At 42.9% G+C, this 25,175-nt stretch overlaps 1 protein-coding gene across 1 annotated transcript; it reads left to right on the forward strand.

The window, feature by feature from the left end:
- The first annotated feature begins 2,666 nt into the window (after positions 1 to 2,666).
- Positions 2,667 to 7,435, forward strand: LOC141796211 (uncharacterized). Its single transcript, XM_074677197.1, has 6 exons — positions 2,667 to 2,713; positions 2,983 to 3,007; positions 3,089 to 3,142; positions 3,819 to 3,850; positions 3,954 to 5,016; positions 5,087 to 7,435. The coding sequence occupies exons 1-6, from the start codon at positions 2,667 to 2,669 to the stop codon at positions 7,322 to 7,324; spliced, it is 3,459 nt and encodes a 1,152-aa protein (XP_074533298.1). The 3' UTR covers positions 7,325 to 7,435.
- Positions 7,436 to 25,175: the final 17,740 nt, after the last annotated feature.

The raw sequence follows: 25,175 nt of genomic DNA on the forward strand, positions 1-25,175 counted from the left end.
CATTAGATACAGTAGAAAGTTGTCTCCTCTCCCTCAGTAAGACACAGACTGTAATCGATGGTGACGAGGAAATAGGCGCTAACAGGGAAAAACCGTACCAAATTCAAAGGCTATTTTCTCTGCCTACAAGAACTAAAATCAGAAAGTAATACCACAGTTTAAGAGTACGATACATAAAATATTTTTTAAGTGCATTAAGTCTTCGGAAATTTAAACATTTATCTGGACCTAACTAACTGGTCATGGGTCCTTCCGCGCAGCGCTACTGCGCTCCTTTCAGTCGCCATCTGTAGCAGCTCTTCTTCTGTGTACTCCTGTTCATACAGGTATCCTTTTGGTTCCAAAGTGAATGAAACTTCATCGTCGCTGTCATAGTCACTCATTTTGAATTTCCTACGCTGCCTCACAATCCTTAGAGTACAAACAAAAGAATTACGATACTTGATCAAACTTACACAAGGCTACAACTAGCGCCCGAAGCATAGCTTGTTTACATTCCCTACAGCTGAGAGGAGGAGGGGGGACGGAGCGCACTAGCGCTGCGCAGAAGGACACATGACCAGTTAGTTAGGTCTGGATAAATGTTTATATTTCCAAAGACTTAATGCACCTAAAAAATATTTTATGTAGTGTACTCTTAAACTGTGGTATTACTTTTTGATTTTAGTTCTTGTAGGCAGAGAAAATAGCCTTTGAATCTGGTACGGTTTCTCCCTGTTAGCGTCTATTTCCTCGTCACCATCGATTACAGTCTGTGTCTTACTGAGGGAGAGGAGACAACTTTCTACTGTATCTAATGTCCTTAGTGGTCACATAGAGCTCATACAACCCCACTTCAAAAAAACAGAACTATCCCTTTAAGAAACCAATACCAATTTCTGATAGAGTAGTTGAATTTGTTTGGATAGAGAAAATGTAAACACTTTTTAGCAATGTTTGTTGACTGAGACTACATTTTATGTAGCTGCCCAAATTAATACTGCTTCATATAGCATAAGGACATAAACAACTTCTTCACCAGATACCAACAGGTTAAGTGTCCTAGATATACCATAGCTTAATAACATCCCCCCTTTCAAAAGACCTTTTAATTTCTACCACCTGGGCTTTCTGAGGGGAGCATCTGGCATTTTCAGCTGTGGCATGAAAACAATCTTTAGTGAAAGAGGTTAAAATGTGACCCACAATGTTTGACCAACAGTCTAACAAACTAAGCTGCTAGTTTAAAAAAAAAAAAAAAAAAAAAAAAAAAAAAAAAAAACGCACACACCTCCTCAAACAAGAGAGCGAATCACCTCATTTGAAAAACTGAGATCACCAGTGTTTGATCTTTTCAAAGATCTCTTCCCTTTGGTGTCCGTTCCCAAAATAAAAACATCACAGAGCAGCTGAGTCGGTTTGAGTTGAGGCCAGAGAGCAGCCTATCCATCCTCTGTTATAACTGGAGAAACCATGGGGTGTGTGATGTTTCTGATATCACATGATTATTACTACATATATAACAAGTGTTTTTTAGACTACATCAGTCCCTGTCAAAAGGTGCAAGACTCGATCAGGTTCGATGCCCTCATGGTCCAGATGGAGGGTGATGATTGGAAGTAAAGGTGAGCAGAAAAAGAGGAAGCCAGAACAACTCACAGGCTGTATAAAAATGCACCTCCTACAGACTTAAGAACTTTCACTCAGTGTCTGCCAACAAAACTTTGAGCTTTCTCACAGACTTTGTCCATCACTTCTCTTGCCCTTTTTCACCAATGTCATAAAATCCATAGAAGTCCTTTTATGAGAGGTTGTTTTCAAGTTCTGAAAGCAAAGATGTGGAAAAGAGGAGAGTAGAAAGATATGAAAGGAGTTACTGGAGGAGAACCTTGGATAATGATTCTTATACTGACAGCCACTTCTGTTTAAAATGTTCCTGAGTACTTGAGTTGGAGAAAAGGGAAAGCAACCTCAATCAAGGTCAGTCTGATTCTACCAACTTCACTGCTGGTCTTGATGCTAATAGGATCCTTGATGTACATCACTAGGACGCAGTTAACTGAAGCAAAATACAGACATCTTGAGAATTGATTTGAAGTGCTGCTGCCGCACTGTCAGAGCAGTTGTTGCTGAAGCAACAGGAAAGTTCACTCTGTAAGAGGAATCTATCATATAAATAGATTCAAAACATTTGAGTCTAGATTTAGTGTATAAAAAAATCAACTTTCTTTAGATTAACACAATTTGCCAATCTGACATTGATATCCAGATGTTTAAATCTGCTGATCTGAAACGTGACAAATGCATTGCACACAGATAAAAGTAAGACACTTCAACAGACCTAGTTAAGTCTCTTTGGCCACTATGGCTCTATTTTGATTGGCTCTTTTAAAAAAATGTTAAACATGCACGCTACAAAGGTGTATTGCACTTTTACGATGGTCCCTACATTTACCTGAAGTGTCCTAAACAGTCAGACACTTCATGGATCTATGGATAACTCTGTCGTCTTTGAGGATACTGAATGTGTCAGAACTACTGATCATCTCACTGTATATGTCCAACGTTTCATCAAACTGGGATAACTCGAGTGGGGTTATAAATAGAGTTCTATTTCATCCCTGCTGACCGCCAGAGGGCGGTGCTTAAAGCACTGAATGTTCCCTTTGCGCATGCGCAGTTCGAGTATGCATACCAACAACGTCACCTGTGACCCCTGGCTGACCCGAGAACGGTAATAAGTCCCGGTGTCACCAGAGGCTCGTTTCCTATTTTCTTCTCGCGTGCTGGTCGCATACCGCTGGACACAGCTTCATTGAGAAAACGGGATTAACCTTACGGATTTATACACCGTCGCTGGGAGCCTTGTGACTTTGGTCGGAGCAGCGAAGACTCGCCCTCCAAAGGCTGCGACGGCGGTCTTTTTTCTTCTATTTTTGTTTTGGAGGTTTGTTTAACGCCGTTGTGGCGTCTCTTTCTGTTTGAGACCCGTGTGGTCGAAAGTTTCTCTGACCTCGACCGACATCAGGTAAGGTTATTGAGTCTAGTTATTTATGAAATGAGCATGATTGAGTGCTGGTGTGTTTCATTTGTGATTTTGTCGGTGTAGACAGCGTTCGCGCTCTCTTCCCCCGGGAATCACTTGGATCTTTTCAGTTTATTGGTAAGACGGTAACGGCAGCTTTTTCGTCCCGCTACCTATCTTTCTTTGACCGTGCATATCGTGACCTGGAAACCCCTGCGGGGTGGCGGGCGGTCTTATCTCCCCCTCCGCTTGTTTAGTTGTTAGCCCGGGTAGCCTAGCATTAGCGCCCGGGCTGCGGTGTCTCACACCGTGTGATTCTCCTCAGCTGGGTTTTGACAGCGTTCGCGCCCTCTTCTCCTGGCTTAGTCGATATACTGTTGCTTTCTATTTTTGCAGCATTTGCGGGTGATGGCAGCGTTCGCGCCCCCTCTCCCAGCATATAGCTGTCAAGCTTGATTACACAGGATTACCGTTTCACCGGTCAGTCTTTTGAAGTGCAGCTCAAGATTCACTTCTAGTTCGTCCTGTCTCCAACTTCATTCACCTTAGTGTTGGATTGTGATCGATTTTTTTTTTTTTTTTTTTTTTTTTATACAGTGTGCCTGCCTGGTATGTTATCAGTTTCATGCACTTATGTGCTAGCTGTGATACTTAAGTTAATTTGTCTCGTACTTCCATAATAATAGACATACACACCCAAAGGTTAATAGATTACGGCCGACTGACCCTCCCTCAGCTCCTGTAATTCTATTGTCCACAATAACACCTACTATTATAAACCGTCTGTGTTGTGTGACTTGCGTTTGCTGTGTAGGCGGCGTTCGCGCCCCCTTCCCTCAGCTTAGCGTAAGCAGCGATCACTGTAGTCACTCATAATGGAGGGCTCCCACTGTTGTGTTTCCTGTGGTGCCTCCCTTCAAGCCACTGATGGCCATGACCTCTGTCCAAGGTGCCTCGGTCCCGACCACCTTAGAGAGGGTTTGTCTGACGAGCCATGCATGAATTGCAGTTACATGCCTCGGGCCCTTAGGGTTGCTAGACTGGAGCAGGTGTCCTCTGTTGCTAATGAGGATCCCTCCCCCCAGGAACAGCTACCTTCTTACCAACCAAGACGCTCGAAGCGCCGCAGTGTGTCTGCTACTGCATCTGCCCCCTCCAAGAAGAAGGCAAAGGCTGAACGGCGACTTGCCTCAGAGGTGGATCAATTATATGCAGAGTTGGCGGAGATGAGGTCTCTCTTGCAAGAACGTGAACCTGCCACACCCACAGAGGAGGCAGGGCCATCCACCCCGCCTATGCCAGTGCTTGCCCCAGAGGACGATGTTATTTCTCTGGCAGCTTCTGCCTCTCATTTCCAGGATGATGATACTGGTCAGGTCTCCATGATTTCGGAACCAGGGTCCCCATCATCAGCTCGGAGCTCATCAAGTGAGACAATGGATAGCTCAATGCAGGCTATCATGCGCACAGCTTTAGAGCGTTTGCAGCTAGATATGCCACAGCAGACTCACTCTGCTCCTGAAAGCGCTTTCTTCAGGCGCAGGCGTCCCTCATCTGCTTTCTCTATTCCCCCTTCGGGGGACTTTTTAAGAGAACTTCACGCTTGCTGGAGAGATACCGGGGCTCTCTCCCGGCTTTCAGCAGATGGCCGGACTCTGGCGGCCATGCATAATGCAGCTGGAGCCGGCCTGGAGCGGATGCCTGATGTGGAGCCAGCCATAGCATCTCTCATTGTGTCCCCTGAGGAGTCACTCCGGCCAGCTGTGAGATGCCCCCGCCCTCAATGTCGAGTGACGGATGACCTTCTCACAAGAACCTATAACGCTGGTGCACGGGCTGGGCGTATTGGAAACTCCTTGGCTCATCTTATGTTTGCACTGTCCGCTTCATTGCAGGATAATAGCGTCGACCCTTCTGCCATGTGCTTTAGCGATGCAGCTCTGCAAGCTTTTGCACTCATGTCTAGAGAGCTTGGGCGAATGATGTCCTTGCTTGTTCAGACACGTCGCCAGGTGTGGCTTGCACAGTCCCCTTTGACAGAGGCATCCAGGAGGACACTCCGAAGTGTTCCTGTTGAACCAGGAGAACTTTTCGGTTCCGCTGCTGTGGAGGCACTGGAGAGAACCGTTAGGGCTCGGGAAACCAGACAGCGGCTTTCAGGCCTTAGTAGGAGCATGGGTCCCCCAAGTAGACCTAGGGACCCTGCTGCCATTCTACGTTCCCACCCTCTACCGCATTTTCATCCTGTGGGAAGTTATGGTGCCCGGCGACCCTCACATGGACAAGCCCGGGACTTTCGTACCCGTGCCCGTGCCCCTGCCCCTGCCCGCTTGCCTCCCGGTCAACCCCGGGGTGCGGGTCCTCCCCACCGTCCCTCTGGAGCCCCTAGGGGCCGGAGGGCCAGAGACTGAGGCCTTTGGGCCGGTCGTCGGCTATTTTTCCAACCAGCAGCTCGGTTACTGGGCTGCTGTTGCTTCGGACCCCTGGGTGGTTTCAACCTTAACCCAGGGGTACAAGCTCCAATTCCGACGCCGGCCCCCTCTCTCCAGCCGGGTCAAATCAACTGTTATCAGCAACCCGGCAAAGGCTTTGGCCCTGGACCAGGAGCTGTCTGCCCTCCTGGCCAAGCAGGCAATCGAGGCTGTAGATCCTCTAGCACACCCCAGAGGCTTCTACTCGACATATTTTCTCGTACCAAAAAAGACTGGCGGATATCGCCCGATTCTGGACCTGAGAGGGCTCAATCAATATTTGAAGAGGTTACCGTTCCACATGCTGACTACGGCGGATGTCCTACGAACTGTGACCGAAGGGGAATGGTTCACATCCGTCGATCTGGCGGACGCCTACTTCCATGTCCCCATCGCACCTCAACACAGGCAGTTTCTTCGTTTTGCCTACAAGGGCCGCCACTGGCAGTTCCGAGTGCTCCCTTTCGGGCTCTCCCTCTCCCCCAGGGTCTTCACTCGATGTGTGAAAGCGGCACTTGCACCCCTACAGTCGCAGGGCATGAAAGTGTTGCCATACCTGGACGATTGGCTGATCTGTGCCCCGTCACAGTCTCAGGTGGTCCAGGACACCGCCAAGCTCCTTGCTCATGTGGCTCAATTGGGTCTCAGGGTAAATTACAAGAAATCTTGTCTGAAACCCTCCCAAAGGGTGACCTTTATTGGGGTGACCTTGGACACCTTAGCCATGAAGGCCCAGCCCTCCTCCCACCGGGTGGACGACGTTCTTCGCCTCCTCATGCTCTTCAAAGGGAGGAAAACTTTGACTTATATCACTTTCCAGCGGCTTTTGGGAAAGCTGACGTCCATGACAACTGTGGTCCCTTTGGGTCTGCTGCTGTTGCGCCCCCTACAGAGGTGGCTGAACAGCTTCCATTTAGACACCAAGCGGCATCGTTACCGGAAGCTCAGGGTGTCACAGCAATGTCTTCTTGCCCTGGCCCCCTGGAGGGACAGGGCTTTTCTGTCGAAGGGCGTTCCACTGGGTGTGGTCCCAGCTCGCCGCGAGACTGTCACCACAGATGCCAGCCTCTCAGGATGGGGGGCTGTCTGGCAGCACAGGACAGTTCAGGGACTGTGGTCTGTGCAGGACAGCACCAGCCACATAAATGTGCTCGAGCTCCGTGCAGTGCACCTGGCTCTCAGGCACTTCTTACCATATCTCAGGGGAAGGCATGTACTGGTACGGTCAGACAACACCTCGGCTGTTTTCCACATAAACCACCAGGGAGGCACCAAATCAGCACAGCTGCTACGGGTGTCTCAGCACCTTCTCAGGTGGGCCGCCCCCCGGCTAGCCAGCCTACGGGTCATGTATTTGCCAGGGACCCTGAACCATCTTGCAGACTCCCTCTCTCGTCAGAATCCCCTCCCTGGAGAGTGGCGCCTCCACCCAGAGGTGGTACGCACAATCTGGGGTCTTTTCGGCAGGGCGCAGGTCGATCTCTTTGCCTCAGAGGAATCGACCCACTGTCCCCTTTGGTTCTCCCTGAGAGAAACCACCAGCCCTCTTGGCCAAGATGCGCTGGCGCACCCTTGGCCAGAGGGCCTTCTCTATGCTTTCCCGCCGCTTCCTATGATTTGGCCAACACTCCAGAGAGTCCTTCAGGAGGACCACATGCTGCTGCTGGTGGCCCCCTTCTGGCCGGCTCGAACATGGTTCCCCTTGCTACGCAGGCTCAGTTGCGGCGAACCATGGTGTCTCCCCGACAGAAAGGATCTCTTGTCCCAACAAAGCGGTCAGGTTTGGCACCCCAACCCTCACCGCCTCCACTTGTGTGTGTGGCTCCTGAAAGGTCCGAACCGCTGCTGAGCAGCTGTGTTGAACCTGTCAAGCAGACCATTCTGAACGCCAGGGCACCATCCACACGACTGCAATATGACAATAGGTGGAAATTGTTTGTAGAATGGTGCAACAACCATGGGGAGGACCCAGTGCTTTGCCCTGTTCCCAAAGTGCTGGAGTTCCTTCAGTCCCTCTTAGATGGAGGTCGGACTCCATCTACTCTAAGGGTGTATGTGGCAGCGATATCAGCCCGACATGCAAGGGTGGAGAATGGCACTGTGGGGAGCCACAGCCTGGTGTCGTTATTTCTTAAGGGGGCTCTGAGGCTTCACCCCCCTAGAGTTCTTCGTGCCCCCGCTTGGGACCTGCATTTAGTGTTGGGTGCATTGTGTCAGCCTCCCTTTGAGCCTCTGGACAAAGCAGAGCTACAGTGGGTATCACGTAAGACTTCGTTCTTGCTGGCCATTACCTCGGCGAAGCGTGTCAGTGAGCTGCACGCATTGTCTGTCAGCCCATCATGCCTGAAGTGGCACCCTGATGGCACGGGCGTTACATTATGGCCGAATGTTGCTTTTATTCCAAAGGTGCTGTCAAATTCACATTTTAATCAGCCTATAAGGCTTGCACGATATGACCCTCCATCAGGAAATGATGGAGACAGACCAGAGCTCTTGTGCCCAGTGAGAGCTCTGAGGTTTTATATTGAAGCTACTGCAGGCATTCGTTTGTCTGAGCAGCTTTTTGTTTGCTATGGGGGTTCTGACAAGGGCTCTGCTCTCTCCAAGCAGCGCCTGTCTCACTGGATCGTGGATACCATTCGACACGCATATCAGGCTTCAGACCGCCCCCTACCAATAGGTGTGCGCTCTCACTCTACTAAGAGTGTGTCCACGTCATGGGCTGCCCTGAGAGGAGTTCCCCTGGAGGAAATATGTGCTGCTGCTTCTTGGGCGTCACCTGGCACATTTTCCAGATTTTACAGTGTGAATGTTGCCACTCCCCATCCACTGGGTGTGGTTCTTCAATCTTCGGAGGCTTCCCCTTGAGGTTGGTATCTGGGATTCCTCGTGACTAAGCTGGGATGAGTCATTCAGTGCTTTAAGCACCGCCCTCTGGCGGTCAGCAGGGATGAAATAGAACGAAAGTTACGAATGTAACTACGGTTCTATGAATCCCGAATGACCGCCAGAGCGTTCTGTCACTCAGAATCCTCGTGGTCACGCGAGAAGATTCTGTAGGAAACGAGCCTCTGGTGACACCGGGACTTATTACCGTTCTCGGGTCAGCCAGGGGTCACAGGTGACGTTGTTGGTATGCATACTCGAACTGCGCATGCGCAAAGGGAACATTCAGTGCTTTAAGCACCGCCCTCTGGCGGTCATTCGGGATTCATAGAACCGTAGTTACATTCGTAACTTTCGTTTCATTAGCAGCAATGACCAGCAAAAGTGAATTATCAGTCTAGCGTCTTCCAGAGAGATTGTCAATTTAACTCTAATTTTCTTTGTTGGAGACAGTGTTTTGCAGGATGCAAAATGAAAATTTAATGTATTTATTAACAGTTATTTATCACTTTTGTTTAAAATTTGACAAACTTTGGGCACAAACAAAGTAGCACTGTCTTTTTTTGTACACAGTAATTTCACTCAAAGTGCATGTATTCAGTCAGGAACCACTGAAAGTAGTGGTTTGTACAACGTGTTCAAAGTGTACAATGGCTGCACTGTAAAAAAAATAAATAAAATAAAATAAAAAATTTTCACGCTCAAAATTTCAAGGCAACTATCTGGACTGGATTTTTGAGTGTTGAGGCAAACTGAAGATCTTCCATTTGAACTGATTGAAACCTTTTTCGTGAGATAACTCATTACTCACTTTTATTATAACTTAAAGCTTGAGTTCTACATATCAAGAATTCATAACTGTAAACATAGTAACATATGACTTTTTTTTTTTTTTTTTAAGAAAATTGCTTTACACTTGTAGTCTGCTTCATTGTCCATCAATTTCATACACTTAGTATTCATCTCTGCCCTACTGACCAACTTTGTTGTGCAAGTGTCATGAATTTAAGCTCAGAAAGGTGGACACAAATGCTGGATACCCAAAATCAGAGTTCAAAGGCAAAGAGGTTTAATCAGAGTCCAAGCAAGGTCGGTACAAAGAGAGGCAATCTGAAGCAGGCAGAGGTACAGACAGACGTGAAGCAAAAGGCGAGGTTCAAAAAGGCAGGCAGGGTTCACGACTAGACAATGACTGTGGCTATGAGAGAAGGCTAGGACGAAGACTGTGAAGTACGACGAACTGGCAACAAGACAATGAGAGACATGAGGTTAAATACAAGAGGTAATGAGGGTAATGGGAAACAGGTGGGGAGGAACAATCAGGGAGCAGGTGTGACCAGATGGGACAGTGCAGACAGGAACACAACAACACAAGGGTGAGTGATTTCAAAATAAAAGCATGACATAATGTGCAGACATGAATGAAACTATAGAGACGTGACAGTGAGAGTTAAAAACTTATCAAGTCATGATTGACTGACCAACTGTAAAGCTACTTTTATGGTGATAAAATCCACTCTTGAATCATTTTATCCAAGAGAACAGGGGAGATGGTGGCACATCAGGGAAACTGAAAACACAGATGAAGACCCCTGTAGATTTGAGTTGGAGACCCCATTCTTTGCTGAAGCATACTCAAAGGATTTGGTTATAGCCTCAAACCCACAATCTGAAGTTTTGACAACTTGACTTATGAAATAAGACCAAGTTTTTGCAACAGACTTAATACAGGTGGTCAGATAACTGCTTTGAAGTAGTTTGCAACAAAATTTAATATTTTTGTTCACTTTAACCAAAGAAATATTTTCAGGACAATAATTTTTAGTTTCATCTGTACAGTGTGGTAGAGGCCCCCAGGGGGCTTATTGATAGGGAAACATGAATCGATTCTTTTGAAGTAATCCCAAAATCTTGGCCAGAAAAATTCACTTACAATATGCACTCATCAACAACAAAAACACCCCATGAGTGTTTTCTTTTTTATGCCATTGTGCTTTGTGCCAAAATCAAGGAGGAAACAAACTATATAATTACACAGAAACATCTCAAGAAAAAGATGTAAAAATCATTTGTCACAGAGGACTGGGAATAAAAGTATTGATGATATAAAGACAGGCAGGTACAAGGACAGAGGTGGTCCAAGTTTTGGTAACAAAAGGATGCATTCTCTAAATTTCTCTCAGTCTGCCAGAAACTTGGTAATTAAGCAAAGGAAAACAACAAAAATTCACAGTAAAAACATAGTTTCTAGTCTAATCTAAACCCTTCCACAGGGCACAGAAAACCTTGTTCACAAGGATTATGGGTCCTTTACCTTTTTTTCTTCTTAGCTTTGCCCTGAAACACAACTAACTCTACATACACTCATGAAAACCCACAAACACTCGTATGAACACCAGTTTTCTTAAAGCATTAAACCTTCACATGATTATAAGAATCAAAGAAATGTGTCACCTCATAACCTCTCACCAAAGCCTATCATTTGTCCTCTGACAGTCTGATAGAGCAAATCAACTGCACTCAACCGGTGGCATTCACTGAATCTCTTTCATGCATCATTTTGCATCTGAGTCATCATGACATCGCTCTGATTATAGCCTTCAGAGCTGTGAAGGTGGCAGCCGTCACACTCATCCACATTTAAACACTTTTGGATGATTTATAGTTAAATCACAGGTCATAAAAAATTATGCATGACCCAGAAAAAAAATGTGTGAAGAACTGAGACATAAAATCAAAATGAAATCAGACCCAAATTGGTTGTCTTGGATGTGTGTGTCTGTGTGTACCCCAATGCTGTCGTTTGTCTGCTGTTTTCCTGACGAGACCCTGAGTCTCTTTTGTCTTAGTCTCCCGCTCTCACACACACAACCACATTAAGGAATTGTGGATCATTCCCAATGCGTTGAACTCTTGAACCCTGTCAGACAGTAAGACATAAACGTTTGGTTACATAACCCAATTTAGAGATAAGCAACACTGAAGTTTTTTTTTTTTTTTTGTATTGATCCTTCAAAGTATGTCAACTTGGATAAGCCAACTTTGGCTAGATGTCCAATGACAAGACCAGGCTTTTTTTCTTTGCTTTATTTTTTTATTTTAATTGAACATCTGCAGTTTGAAACACACGCATACAACATTTGGCAGGAGTATGAAAGTGTAGCTTTAACACAGTCATCTCCATCATTGTGCTATAAGTTTAAAGACTGAATCACAAGTTTTGGTAAAATATTAAATTTTGGTCCAAAAATATACAACCTAAATTGCACAGTCTAAAAAAACATTGTGCAAAGTAAGTTTGGTATGTGTACAGCCACATTCTGCGCTCAAGTAAGATGATGGCTGCAAAGAAATTCCTTGAAAATTCAAAGGAATTGTTTTGGTCAATACACAAAGTCTATTTGAACATGAGCTGCCATTCTCTTTCAGGTTATGGAGGCGTTGTGTTGGTTACATGGTGGTTTTCAGCCTTCTACCAGGCTACATATATATAGCAATGTGTGCATCTTTTACAAAAAAATGTAAGATTTGCACTATGAACACTATACTTACATATCAATATAATTATTCTATATATTTAATCTATACAATAATATGTTTCATAACCACAAAAATATCCCATTATTCATATAATTCACATAAATAACACTAAAGTGTGTAGCAGTAACTTTGATTAGCTCATATTGAGCATATATATATATATATATATATATATATATATATATATATATATATATATATATATATATATATATATATATATATATATATATATATATATATATTAATTCTTAATATCTAAGTGTCTTCCAATAATTACATTTCCCTCAAACTTGTCTGACATGGAGAGTACATATCTGGAAATACAAAAGCGTATATTTATTGATTCATATGTATGTATGTATTGTATGTATTTATATATATATATATATATAAATTTCTTTATATGCTTGTATATAATAAATTGTATATTGAACATATTTATGCATAAGTCTAATTTCATATATTCTTATATAAATATGTATATTTGTGTATTTGGATGTATGTATGTATAAATGGAAGTAAACTAAGAACTCCATTTAGATACTTATAATGAAGGTATTATGTTGTTTCTATTCAAAAACGAGCAAGAGAGTAGATACATACATATACATATATATATATATATATATATATATATATATATATATATATATATATATATATTTTTTTTTTTTTTTTCTTTCTTTCTTTCTTTTTTTCTTTCTTTTTTACTTTTATGAGATAAGGGTAGGCGTTATAAGCTCTGCTTCAGCCTAAACCTTTTCGGTCAGTCTCTGTTTCGATGACTCGATCATTTTCTGTTTGTTTTGCCTTTGTTTTTTTCTACCTTCTGTATTTATTTTTATTTTTCTACTGTTAAATTGACCGAAATAAATAAATAAATAAATAAATAGAAATAGAATAGAAAAAGTGCTGGCTCATAGTTCACCATATGGATAAAGTCAGTGCATGAACCATTGCTTTATCCATTAAAAAACATGTGCTGGGTGAATGATGGGTATTTTTGTTTTAATATCTGGAATGAATCACTGAGACTTTTATTTAAGCTGTGTGAGCTTATGTACCTGTTTCTGAGGAGGTTGGGCTTAAATGAGTGTGTACACAATGAAGAGCTTGACAATATCTCATGCTGTAGCTTACCGGACACGGTCAGCTAAGCAATGCAAACGTTCTGAACTAAAGAAAGTGCCGCTAACTCAAGATCAGTGGCGGCTGCTGGTCAGTCAAGGAGGGGAAGCTCATTTTTTTCTCATTTTTGTATTTATTCATTTAAACGTAAATTCTACCCTACATTCCTTTTCAAGAAAATGATCTGTGATCCTGTCGTACCAACCAGGTGTTTTTTCCAGGGATTTTACCAGTGTTCTCTCAATGGCCAGCAGAGCTAGACTGCTTAAACCGCCTTGGCCCATTGTGTTGCAGGTGTAAGACTTGAGCCGCTTTAAACAGGAGAAGCTCCTCTCTACACCTGCAGGCTGTAAGGGTGAGTGACGGGGAGAAGCTGTAGCTGGTTATTGGTGAAAAGAGAGAGAACCTTTAAAAACAACGCTGGTTGTTTGTAAGAAAAGTAAACTCACTGGAGATCAATAAAGCCTCCAGATCAGTCCAGAACAAGTAAATGTTCAAGTTAAAAGATACTTCAGGGTTAGGCTATACTTCAAGATCACTGACTGGCTCATTTCACTGTCAATCTAAAAGGGATTCGGCCTCAGACAGATCATCCAATCATCATGCAGAAGCCCAGCGTCCAGGCCAGCCCACTGCCTCATAGACCCCCAGAGACGCTGAGTGTCCGAGGGCGGGACAAAGCCCAGCGTTTATCCAATGACCGTCCAGTTTCCACAGTGGAACAGCCCACTCTACGCGTCCCCACTAAAGTCAGAAGACGCCCAGCGTCCGACTGTGTTAAAGCGCTGAGACGCTGCGGGATGAATGAGAAGGAGGTGGAGCCAGTTACCTGTGATAGGTAGCTGATTCTGAACAACAGATGAAGGAATTCTAGCTCATATTTTGTCAATGAAATGTACACACAGCAGTACATATCACCACTTTTTTAATTCACTTCCTGTATAGCTTGTCATATTTCATTCAGCTTGACGCAGACCCTCTCCGGCGTCCGGGAAAGATAGACTTCTTGCGGATTCTTTCCGTTGCGCTGTACGGCTCCTGCAACCAGACTCACACTGCATGGGGCTAATGTGAGCCTACAACAGTGATTTTAATGATACGGATTACATGCGGAAGCCGCACCAAAACTGCACAGGATTCAGTGTGAGCCTGGGGTGAGTTGACTGCCTGAGGTGGAGCTAAATTCACCTGTGGAAATGGTCAGGTACTTTGGTGCAGCAAAATCTCAGCTATCAGTGACTTTGAGGGAGACAAACAGAACCAGCAAAGAGGAAAAAGGGAAATGAACAGCAGGCCTTACACAAGTGAAAGATTGTCATACATGAAGAACTCTGCTTCACTGCATCACTAAACACTCTGTTTCATTGGAAGGGGAGAATTACAGTGCTTCTTCTTGTGGTCTCAGCTCCCTTGTTTTGCCCTGCATCAGAGTGCTGTTGCTGTTCTCACATATGTCTACATGATCCAAGCCAAGTTGGCAACTTACCCATGTGGAAACAAATACTTCAAATGATCCAGGTGTAAAAACTCTCATGGTTTTTGCTGAAAAGGGCAGAGCTATTGTGTCCAGGGACCTTCATGTTACTTCACCATCAAAGACAGAGAATCTAGCATATTTTACCACTTCTCTGACAGCTTGGTGGGCAGGAGTGACAGGAGCAGCTGCATACTGAGCTGCCCAGTCATGTTCTGGAGACTTTTTGTGAGTCCAGGGGTTTAATCGTTCTGATGACCTTTACCTAAACAGATGTAAAAAGTTAGGCTGGCGTCACCTTTTACTCCCAGTGATGGAGGGACATGGGACTCTCACCTCATTATCCCAGACAGTCTCTGCCTCTCTGCAAAAAACACATGTTAAGAAATGCTGCCAACACCGTTGCCGTGTAAACAGTAAGCGTTTTCACCGGAAACACTGACGTCACACTCCGCTTTGCGGGAATGCATACAACAGGACAACAGTACCGATCATCACGAACTACCGTGTTGTGCTTGTGCTGCTCAGTCTGCTGTGTCTGCTTACGGTCTTTCAACAAAATGTGCATCTGTTGCTCCACTTTTGCACCTAGTATTCCCCAACACACCAGATGACCGGCTCAACTCTACTTCGATGGAGCTCTCCCAAAAGCTGCTTGTGGACAAGACAGTTTTAGCATCGACTACAGGCCTGGCATGCTCACTACAGCGTTTTCAGTCCGGTTCAGTCAGTTTCGTGTAAATGCAGATTTTCTTCACTGCGTTTTGCCATTTTTAGATGAAACGTTGTCGTGTAAATGGGGCCTATAAGGCAGGGGAAAGGTCTTTGGCAAGGAAAACCTGACATGAAGTATTGTCATGGCATTTATTTAAATCACTCTTAATGTCATTTCCTGTGGACATTAAAGGATCTATCTATTCCACATTTTATGTGTTTTATGTCATATAACCACCAACACTGAACGCAAAGATGCTGTCCCACAGTATGTGTTGTCTCTTTTTTTTTTTTTGATCTGAAATGAGCCAGCCTGTCAGCTAAAATACACTAGATGGTTCTCTGGCTCTGCTCTGTCACAGCCCCAGGCCCCAGAGCAGATAGGTTTCTACTCAAGCCAATATGTTGACCTACGCTGGATCTGCCCCGTTGCAGTGCGGCAGGTTGCAGCAGATACGCAACAGCTCTATTCTTGCCTAATGCTAGAGCTATGATGCGTCAATTCCCTGAGGGGCAGACTGAGCCTGGACAGGAAGTTATGCACAGAAACTATTTAAAAAGTGTCAGTGACTTTCATAATAAAAAAAAAAACTGTGTCAAAACCAAATCTTATATAGCTTAAGTTTAACAAAAAACTGACATATGAGTCAAGCTAAGAGTCAACAGGTCTGAAGTTTTACAGCCCATCATGAATGAGGAGAGGCTTATCAATGGAGTAGGAAGCATGGGAATGTCTCATTGTTGCAGCTCCAGCAGTCTGAAAGTCCTGCAACTTGCCGGACAGAACACGCAGCCAGTGTTAGTTGACGTACACAGTGAACATGCAACAAGTGGACCCTGATGAGAGTCACATCTGGTGCATTTTATCTGTAAGCCTATAAATCTTAAGTTGAGACCGACACAGAATCTCATCTTGTGTCTGAGAAATAAGTTTGATTAAAAATAGAAGTTTCTCCCCTGATGTATACAATGCCTGGGTATGATGTGAGGTGATGTAATTTGTCTTCTGAATCACGTGTTAACTCTGCTACAGCATGTCCTGTGTGAATAGGACTTCAGCCATTGTGTACCGACAGTAATGTCTTCTAAGCCCTGAACACAGAGCTGCAATTCATATCTCATCTCTCTTTCCCTCTTCAAGATGGCCACCTGTGGGTGCAAATTTGCAGACAGAATGATAGATAGCATCTCATTGCTTTGTGTTTTCCACCAGATACATCGTCCATCTTCTCCTCCAACCCTGCTTACCGCTGGCAGCGGGTATCCAAGCCTCAGCGGGGCGCAGGCAAGGCTCTCTTTCTGCAGGTACAATGACACCCATGTATAATTTATGTGGGGAGGGTGCTCTGTGGCAGATCCATGCAACACTGCTGGCTGACGTTATCAGCTCCATGCCTCAGAGGAGGGGTCACACCATACTTCTACTCTCACATTGTCTCCTGGTGGTTGCTTGAACTAACACACAGTGTGTTTTCTATCTCCTCTCTTTGTAACAGGCAGCCTGTGTAAACACACTCTGAAGTGTCAAAGAGTTTCTCACACACGCAGATGAATCGTAATGATCAGAAAACTCTGACAACTTGTGAACACTGTGTTAATAACAGTGACTAATATAGTTTTTTTTATGTCCCTGTTCCTGTCACTTCTTATTGTCTATTTAACCTCAAGTCCTAATGTGGGCGTTAAGTGTTCATTCATGTAGCTGTTGAACTCTTTCTCTTCCTGTGCAAAGCTTCACGTTAATAATTATGCCTTTATCTCATTATCGCTGTCTTAGTTCAGGAGCTGGTGTTGATTTCTAGCGAGAACCTTCTGTGCAGTGATTAATGTGTTTCCATGGATATTATGGATATAGCAGCTACATCAATAAGCTCATGTATCTTTCTCTGTACTGCCTGTTGCCAAAAAGCAAAATCCTCTAATTATCGCATTCCTAACTTATGAAAAATAGTTTCAGAAGAACGTCATCGATCACACCCTCTCTCAGAGATCACATAGATAACACAAACCGTGTGCTGCGGACAATGTTTTATTTATTAATTTTTTATTTTCTAAGTTTTCACCCTACTGCTGTAAACTGTCCATGTTATCACACGTTTACCTTCACCAAGGAGGTAATGTTTTTAGGAGTTTGTCTGTCTGTTTGTTATAATATAACTCAAAAAATAACTAACTGATCCTTATGAGATTTTCAGTAAATGTTCAAAATGACATAAGAAAGAAGTGATTACATTTTGGAGGTGATCCAGATCATTGTCTGGATCCAGGAATTTTTTTTTAAAGGATTCTTTGTCATTGTGACATGGGGCCGTTTTCACCATATGTGTATATGACTCCATGGTAAATGGTCGGATTGCTTTGTAAAACAATACAAGACAAGGTCACAATAATTTCTGACAGATGTAATAGTACGATCCAGATCCTGGCAATATTCTGGATACAAAAGCCCTGTTTCCACCAAGTGGTTCAGTTTGGTTCGTCTGGGCACGGCATGCATTTTAAGGTGTTTCCACTGACTAATCTCGTGACGGACCCCCAAACAACTGAGACGAGACGAGACTTCCCACTTTTTGGGACCCTTCCATAGGGGTGCCAGACTTAACCGATCCGCTCTCGGAAGGAGGAGCTACAGCACTGCAGACCGCTGATTGGTCGAGAGAATCGTCACTTACCGTGGGACAGCAGCTGCATTTCTCCTAGCGGCACACAGTCTACAGTCTACTACTGATTTACAATCAGTTCATTTAATCACTTGGTAAGTCAGGGATTAAAGCAAAACATCTACTGCTTTCTTTCTTTATTCAACCTCAATCAGATGAAAAAGAGCAGCAAGGAAAGAATAAAAGTACAATCTGCTTATGAATGAAATCCCTCACATTGGAGCTCGTTTTCATTAGCGCCTACTTTCCACAATCCACTGGTTTGCAAACCAGGGCAGCTCCAGCTAATGACTATACTTCACAGGTGATATTTTGGTCTTTAACCTTTTCTCTAAGTTCGATTACTATTTAAACTCTGTGTCAAAGGAATCTCACTCAGAAGTCAGTTTGACCAAAGGTTCTCATTAGCTTTTCATTTAGAGCGAGGACATTTAGAGAGAGGACGGCTTGACAAACACTATCTCTATTTGTTTTATCATTTTAGGTAATGTTTTTGAAATGCATTTATTCAAGCAGCTCTACAAAAACTTTGAATGAAACCTTAATTATGGAGGTGTTAGTATAATTGGCATTACGGGCTAAAGGTAGCTCATCAAGAGTGCAGCTCATTACTTTGAGAGCACTTAAAAGTAATTGGCTCCTGAGAAGGTGAGAGTGTAAAGTTAGGTTGATGCAAGTTGATGAAGCAAGAAGATTGCACTTATAGTCCTTTCAGAAAGTAGGAAGAAGAAGAATGATTAACAGAAAAAAACAATAGGTGAGTTTCAGAAGACTACAACTCACGTGGCAGTGCAGGGCTGGATTATCATTCAAAATAGCCTGAGGATGTTCACTGAAGCCTTTGTATTCAGCTAGTGATGATATCCCTTCCAGGCTTGCTCTTCCAATTTTTACCTTTTTGAATCTTAAAAAAATTATCAGAGCAGAGCACATCATTAATGTATCACCTCACATTGCACTTCTTGCCTTTACAACTGGAATTATTATTATTATTATTATTATTATTATTATTATTATTATTATTATTATTATTATTATTATTATTTTATTTTTTTTTGAGGTTTCAGAGTTAAACAATGTGTTATCGTCACATTAAAATGAGACAAGAGACACCAAAATAATTGTTGCCACTTCTCTTTTTCTTTTTCAACATCTGCAGATGCCATGGTAGTCTTCAAAGCACCACTAATTCACAACTTGGTATAAAAAATTAATTGTTTTCCTCATAAGGATGTACAGGTACTGTATTTGTGCATCATTATTATTGAGGAGTAGCCCCCTATTAACATTGGCATAAAAATATTCAATTCAGATAGAGTGAAGTTATTCATTTAAATTAAATAACTTTGATATTTTTACAGCCTTTATTCAAATTGCATTGGTTCCTTTAGGTCTACATTAATTTTCCGTATACTTCCAGTCTCAATTGGTGTCTCCAGCCATTTGACCTGAGGTTACTCCCTCAGTGTTCGACCTTAGGGCACAGACAGATGTGCCTGTGGGCAAAACAGCTTTTTGTACAGCTCTCCCAACAGCTCACTGTGTGCCCCCTGCATTTAAAAAAAATTCTTTTTGTACATAATAAGACCTTTGTGTACAGCTGACCATGACTCTGGCAACTTCAAGCAAGAAATAGACAGAATAAAAGAAATCGAACCAGGTTGACCCATTTGAAGACTTTTTAGCAGTAGACAGGGTGAGGCTAAACTTACACTCAGGGCTTTTTCCCTCTGCAAGGAGAAACAGAGATGGATAACTGGATGTGGTGTGAGTAAAGCCTCTTACTCCTCACCTGTTTGCCATTTCAAAGCGTCAGCACAGAAGCATTGTGGGCAACGACGGGGGGCAAGACCTTAAATAATAAAAAGCCTTGTCAGAAAAGTGCTAACATCATGAAAGTATCTGCAGCCATTTAGAAGACATTTATCTCACACTTTCTGCTTAGCTATGACGTACCTCTGTAGTTTGTTTTCCATATTTCTGAGGTCATATGACACCAACCACAAATCAATATGATTTCATACTTTTTTTGTGCCTCAAAATCTTTTTATTTTAAACCCTGAACAGTTTTATTTTGAAAGTCATATTTCATAGTCTGTATCCCTGACTGTGCTCTTGGATCAGTTTATACCTGATGTGCAGAAGTGATGCCAAAAGTGTTTCTACACCATATTTCAAAGCCCAGAGTAAACGACCAAGCAGTCAAACAACCTCAGAATGAGACTGACATACAGTCCCTCAGTGGATGAACCTTGAGCATAAATAAGATGCAGAGGAGTAAACATCCTGAATCAGTTTTCTATCCACTCCTGTTTATAAAATGTGTTTATATTGGAAAGCCTCACAAGCTTCAATACAACACTGCACCAAGAAGTGTGCTTTTAAAGTCTGAAATTATAATCTCAAAGGATTTTCAAACCAACCCATAAAGAAGTACTTTGATGCAAGTAAGAAGTAAAAATTTAACCCACACTTCCTGTTTTTATCCTCTTCCTCCTTTGTTTCAATTTTCTCTGCCACCTTCTCTTCTTCTGTTTATCCCATTTAATCCCTCCTCACTTAAAGAAAAAAGTGTACGTGCTAGCAGACTGTCCTCTGTGGAGGAAGACACTTTGCATCAACAGGATTTAGTTAGTTTGAATTATTAATGAAAGAGGAAGACGGATGTTGAATGTCCTGAGCCCCTAAATCAGCCTTGAGGCACCTGCAGCTGCCACAGTGATAGTGGCAACACAACATGTTTTGGAAGAAACACAAGTGACTCATTTTTTAGGTGAATTCAGGCAGAAGAGAGGAAATTACAGAAAACAACCCAGGCACAGAAAGTGCAGAGGTGATGAATGAAAGAACAACTCAAGGACAAGTGTGACAACAACCACCTCCGAGTCTTACTGCTCTGTCATTTTCTACATCTGCTGACAAGTGTAATTGAGTGGTTTGAATCAGAGATGAAACATCTGCCAATCAAAATTCAAAAGAAAAGGCATTTTTTCTTTATGTTTGCAAACCGATCTCAAGAAAAGTGAGCTTAATTTCCTGAATAATCCTTTCCCGTGCTAACAAGCCTAAACAAATGAAACGCTCTCAGCTGTCAAACAATGGTGTTGCTTATGTGCAGCTGGGGTTTCAAGTAATCCACCCATGAGTGCTCGCAAATATAAGAAGCAGAGGAAATTTTCTGAGGGGAGGTTGCATATTTTGCCCTTTATTGCAGCTGGATAGCAGCCACAAAGGTCTAATGGTGAGAAAGTAGTAGGAGGTGCAGGGAAAAGTCTAAGGGCTGGCTGTAAGTTGTTAGTCCTTAACAATGGCTGTTTATAGAATGATTGGAGTCCCTTCATGTTTTCCCATTTTGAGCCTTGAGACCAAAAGACTGTCTACAGGCTCTGATATACACTCACCAGCCACTTTATTAGGTACACCTTACTAGTACCAGGTTGGACCCCCCTTTGCCTTCAGAACTGCCTTGATCCTTTGTAGAATAGATTCAACAAATTACTGAAAACATTCTTCAGACAGTTTGGTCCATATTGACATGATAGCATCACGCAGTTGCATTGTCATGTTGAAGAAACCAGTCTGATATGGCTTTATGACATGGAGTGTTATGCTGCTGGAAGTATCTATCAGAAGATGGGTACACTGTGCTCATAAAGGGATGGACATGGTCAGCAACAATACTCAGGTAGGCTGTGGACTTTAAACCATGCTCAGTTGGTACTAAGGGGCCCAAAGTGAGCCAAGAAAATATCCCCCACACCATTACACCACCACCAGCAGCCTGAACCATTGATACAAGGCAGGATGGATCCATGCTTTCATGTTGTTGATGCCAAATTCTGACCCTACCATCTGAATGTGGAGCAGAAATCCAGACTCATCAGACCAGGCAACGTTTTTTCAATCTTCTATTGTCCAGTTTTGGTGTTGCTGTGTGAATTGTAGCCTCAGTTTCCTGTTCTTAGCTGACAGGAGGGTCACCTGGTGTTGTCTTCTGCTGCTGTAGCCCATCTGCCTCAAGGTTGGACGTGTTGTGTGTTCAGAGATGCTCTTTTGCAGTTGTAACCAGTGGTTATGTGAGTTACTGTTGCCTTTCTATCAGCTCCAACCAGTCTGTCCATTCTCCTCTGACCTCCAGCATTGACATGACATTTTGGCCCACAGAACTGCTGCTCACTGGATATTTTCTCTTTTTGGGACCATTCTCTGTAAACCCTAGAGATGGTTGTGCGTTAAAAAACCCAGTAGATCAGCAGTTTCTGAAATACTCAGACCAGCCAATCTGGCACCAACAACCATACCTCGTTCAAAGTCACTTAAATCACCTTTCTTCTCCATTCTGATGCTCGATTTAAGCTGCAGCAGATCGTCTTGACCATGTCTTCAAACATAAATGCACTGAGTTGCCGCCATGTGATTGGCTGATTAGGAATTTGAGATAACAAGCAGTTGGACAGGTGTGCCTAATAAAGTGGCTGGTGAGTGTATATTGCAGCTGGGGCAGCCAACTCACTGTGATGGCACAAGCCTTCTTGATTTCATCTTTGGCCTTACACCAAATGTTCCAAAGAGTCCCCCGGTATTAAGCAGGTCATGGAGGGTTTAATTAGCTCATATACGGTAGTTATGACCAATTTGTCATCATTACTGTGTTTTCTTCAATAGTGTCATAACAATAAGGCCATATGTCTGTCTGTACAGTAAATAATTGTTGTTTTTTGTGCAGCACTCATTAGGTCAAATTAGGGACATAGAGCAAAAAGAACAAACAAGTCAGCCCCTCTTACCCCATAACTCAGATGTCTGTATAAAGCCGCTTTTTTTTTTCTTTTTCTTTTCTTTTTTAACAAAATCTCACATCATCAAGTCTGCAAACTGGGACTCACAAAGCATCATGGATACATTACAATAACAAGACAATAAACAATAAAATTATGTAAGAGCCACTGGGAATCTTGTTCCTTACCCAATAACATACAGCACAGGCTACAGAGGACTGTTATCCGCCTCAATATGACTGTTTGTTTTGCTTTAGTTGCACAAGTATGACTCAATAACAGAAATTCAGAGCTTTCTTTAAACAGCTTCACACAAATAAAATCTTAATCAAATATTGTTTTGCTCTGTTTCTGTAATGTGTAGGAGGCTGGAAGCTGATAAGCAACTATGGCATTTCTACAGAAGTGCAGATTTCCTTGGTTCTTGGTGGTAAAATGAAATAAATTGAGAGAGTGGTTTGAAATGGTTGCATCGACATTTGGTCAGAGTGGTGTGCTGAACAGAAAGAGTGAAGAGTCAGCCAATCAGTCCAATCTAACTCCACTCAGTGTGCCCTCATTGAAACGTGTGTTGTTAAAAAAACGAAGGCGAAAAGCATTTACTCAACTAAGTGTTTTCTCTTTAATTGCTTCTTAAGGACATCATGGTTCCATCAGAAATGATTGAAAGTCTCTGCAAAGAGATCTGCAAGATTCAAGTCATTTCCACACATAGCCGGGTATCAGGAAAACTGCAGGTAAAGATTTTGGAAAACTCTGGTTTTATGGTTTTCGTGTATACACCTGAGAACAGAGTTTTGGATCACAAGTCACAGCTGAATGACGGGGGTTCATTCTGATTGGCTGGCACAAGTTTCACATCTGTAAAGCACTGCCAAATACGGGTTTGCCATGCCCTTCCGATGGATTTTTCCACTGTGTGGATGTAAATGTTTTTCATAACAAATGAGGGGGATATCCACATTAGAAAATACCTGGCTACGTGTGTACAAGGCCTCAAAGCTGCTTGTTAAGATTGTGTTTCTTGTGTAGAGTTTCCCTCCATCACAGGCAATCACCACCTGCAGTTAAGCTATGCTCAGAGACTGTTTCACTGCCAGAGTATTCCAGCTCCTCCAGGAGTTTAAGGGGCCCGTTTACAGGACAACGGTTTTTGGGTGAAACGCAAAAGTTTTGTTGTGTTAACAGGGAAACGGCGTTTCAGCCAACCTAAAACTCAAACTTTTGGAAACGACCTCCAGAGTGCGATTTTTCTGAAATGCTGCCAAACAGTATGCCGGCGTTTTCAGTGGAAACGCTGACGTCACACTCTGCTTCGCACGAGCATGCAACCGAACAACAGTACTGATCGTTGCGAACTACCGTGTTGTGCTTGTGCTGCTCAATCTGCTGAATCTGCTGACTGTCTTCATACAAAATGTGCATCTTTTGCTCCACTTTTGCGCTAAGCATTCCCCAATACACCAGATGATCGGCTCAACTCTACTTTGGTGGAAATCTCCCAAGAGCAACTTCTGGACAAGACAGTTATAGCACCACCTGCAGGCTTGGCATGCTTACTACAGCGTTTTCAGTCCCTCAGCATTTCCGGGTAAACCCTTTTTTTTTTTTTTTACTGGGTTTTAACATTTTTAGATGAAACGTTGTTATGTAAACGGGGCCTAAGGGTGACTCTCTGTAGATTTTTCTCAGGTTGGATACATTTAACTTACTCATTTTTTGAGATTTTGTCTGCATCCAACTTTTGCTGTCTTCCTTTTTCCCCAGTGCCTCCACAAGCCCAACTGCCCAATCTCTGCCACTCTCTCATAACTCAAACGCCTCAACTTCAACGTCAACCTTCACCTTTCTATGGAGCTCCTCCTCTCTTTTTGGATTCTGGTCTGCTCCCCACCATCCTCCTTCCCCTTCTACAACAAATTCTCTTTCACTGATCATCTCTCTCTGGGTTTGGCTTTTGGGTCCTAAATGAAAACAACTGTTTGCTAACCTTTTCAGAAAGCTTGGATTCAAATATTTATTAAAAGTAAATGGTACAAATAAAAGACAGCTCACATTTAAGGTTCCATTATTTTAAGACCCAAATCAACTTTTCATTTATTTATTTATATATTTACCCGTATTAACAATGAATATGTATATATATATATATATATATATATATATATATATATATATATATATATATATATATATATATATATATATATATATATATATATATATACATACATACATTTTTTTTTTCTTTCTTTCTTTTCTTTTTTAAACATACACACATTTGTCCCAGAGCTCCACCAGTCATGCTTACTGGTGCCCTAGAAGTCAAAGTCATTTACCTCTTACAGAAACATTCTCATTTTGTCTGTAACAGCTTCTTTAAAGGGGTTCATGTAGCAGAGAAAAGCTTTTTAGTGTCGCTGTCCTTGGTGCTGAAAAGGTGCTGAACCATGGACAGCAACATCTAAGCCTCACCCTCTGTCAGTAATGTCACACATCAAATTAGGAACAGTAAAT

The sequence above is a fragment of the Halichoeres trimaculatus genome, unplaced genomic scaffold (genome assembly GCF_033239565.1).
Source record: "Halichoeres trimaculatus isolate MK-OKI-2021-1 unplaced genomic scaffold, fHalTri1.1 fHalTri1_scaffold_10, whole genome shotgun sequence".
Taxonomy (NCBI): Eukaryota; Metazoa; Chordata; class Actinopteri; order Labriformes; family Labridae; genus Halichoeres; species Halichoeres trimaculatus.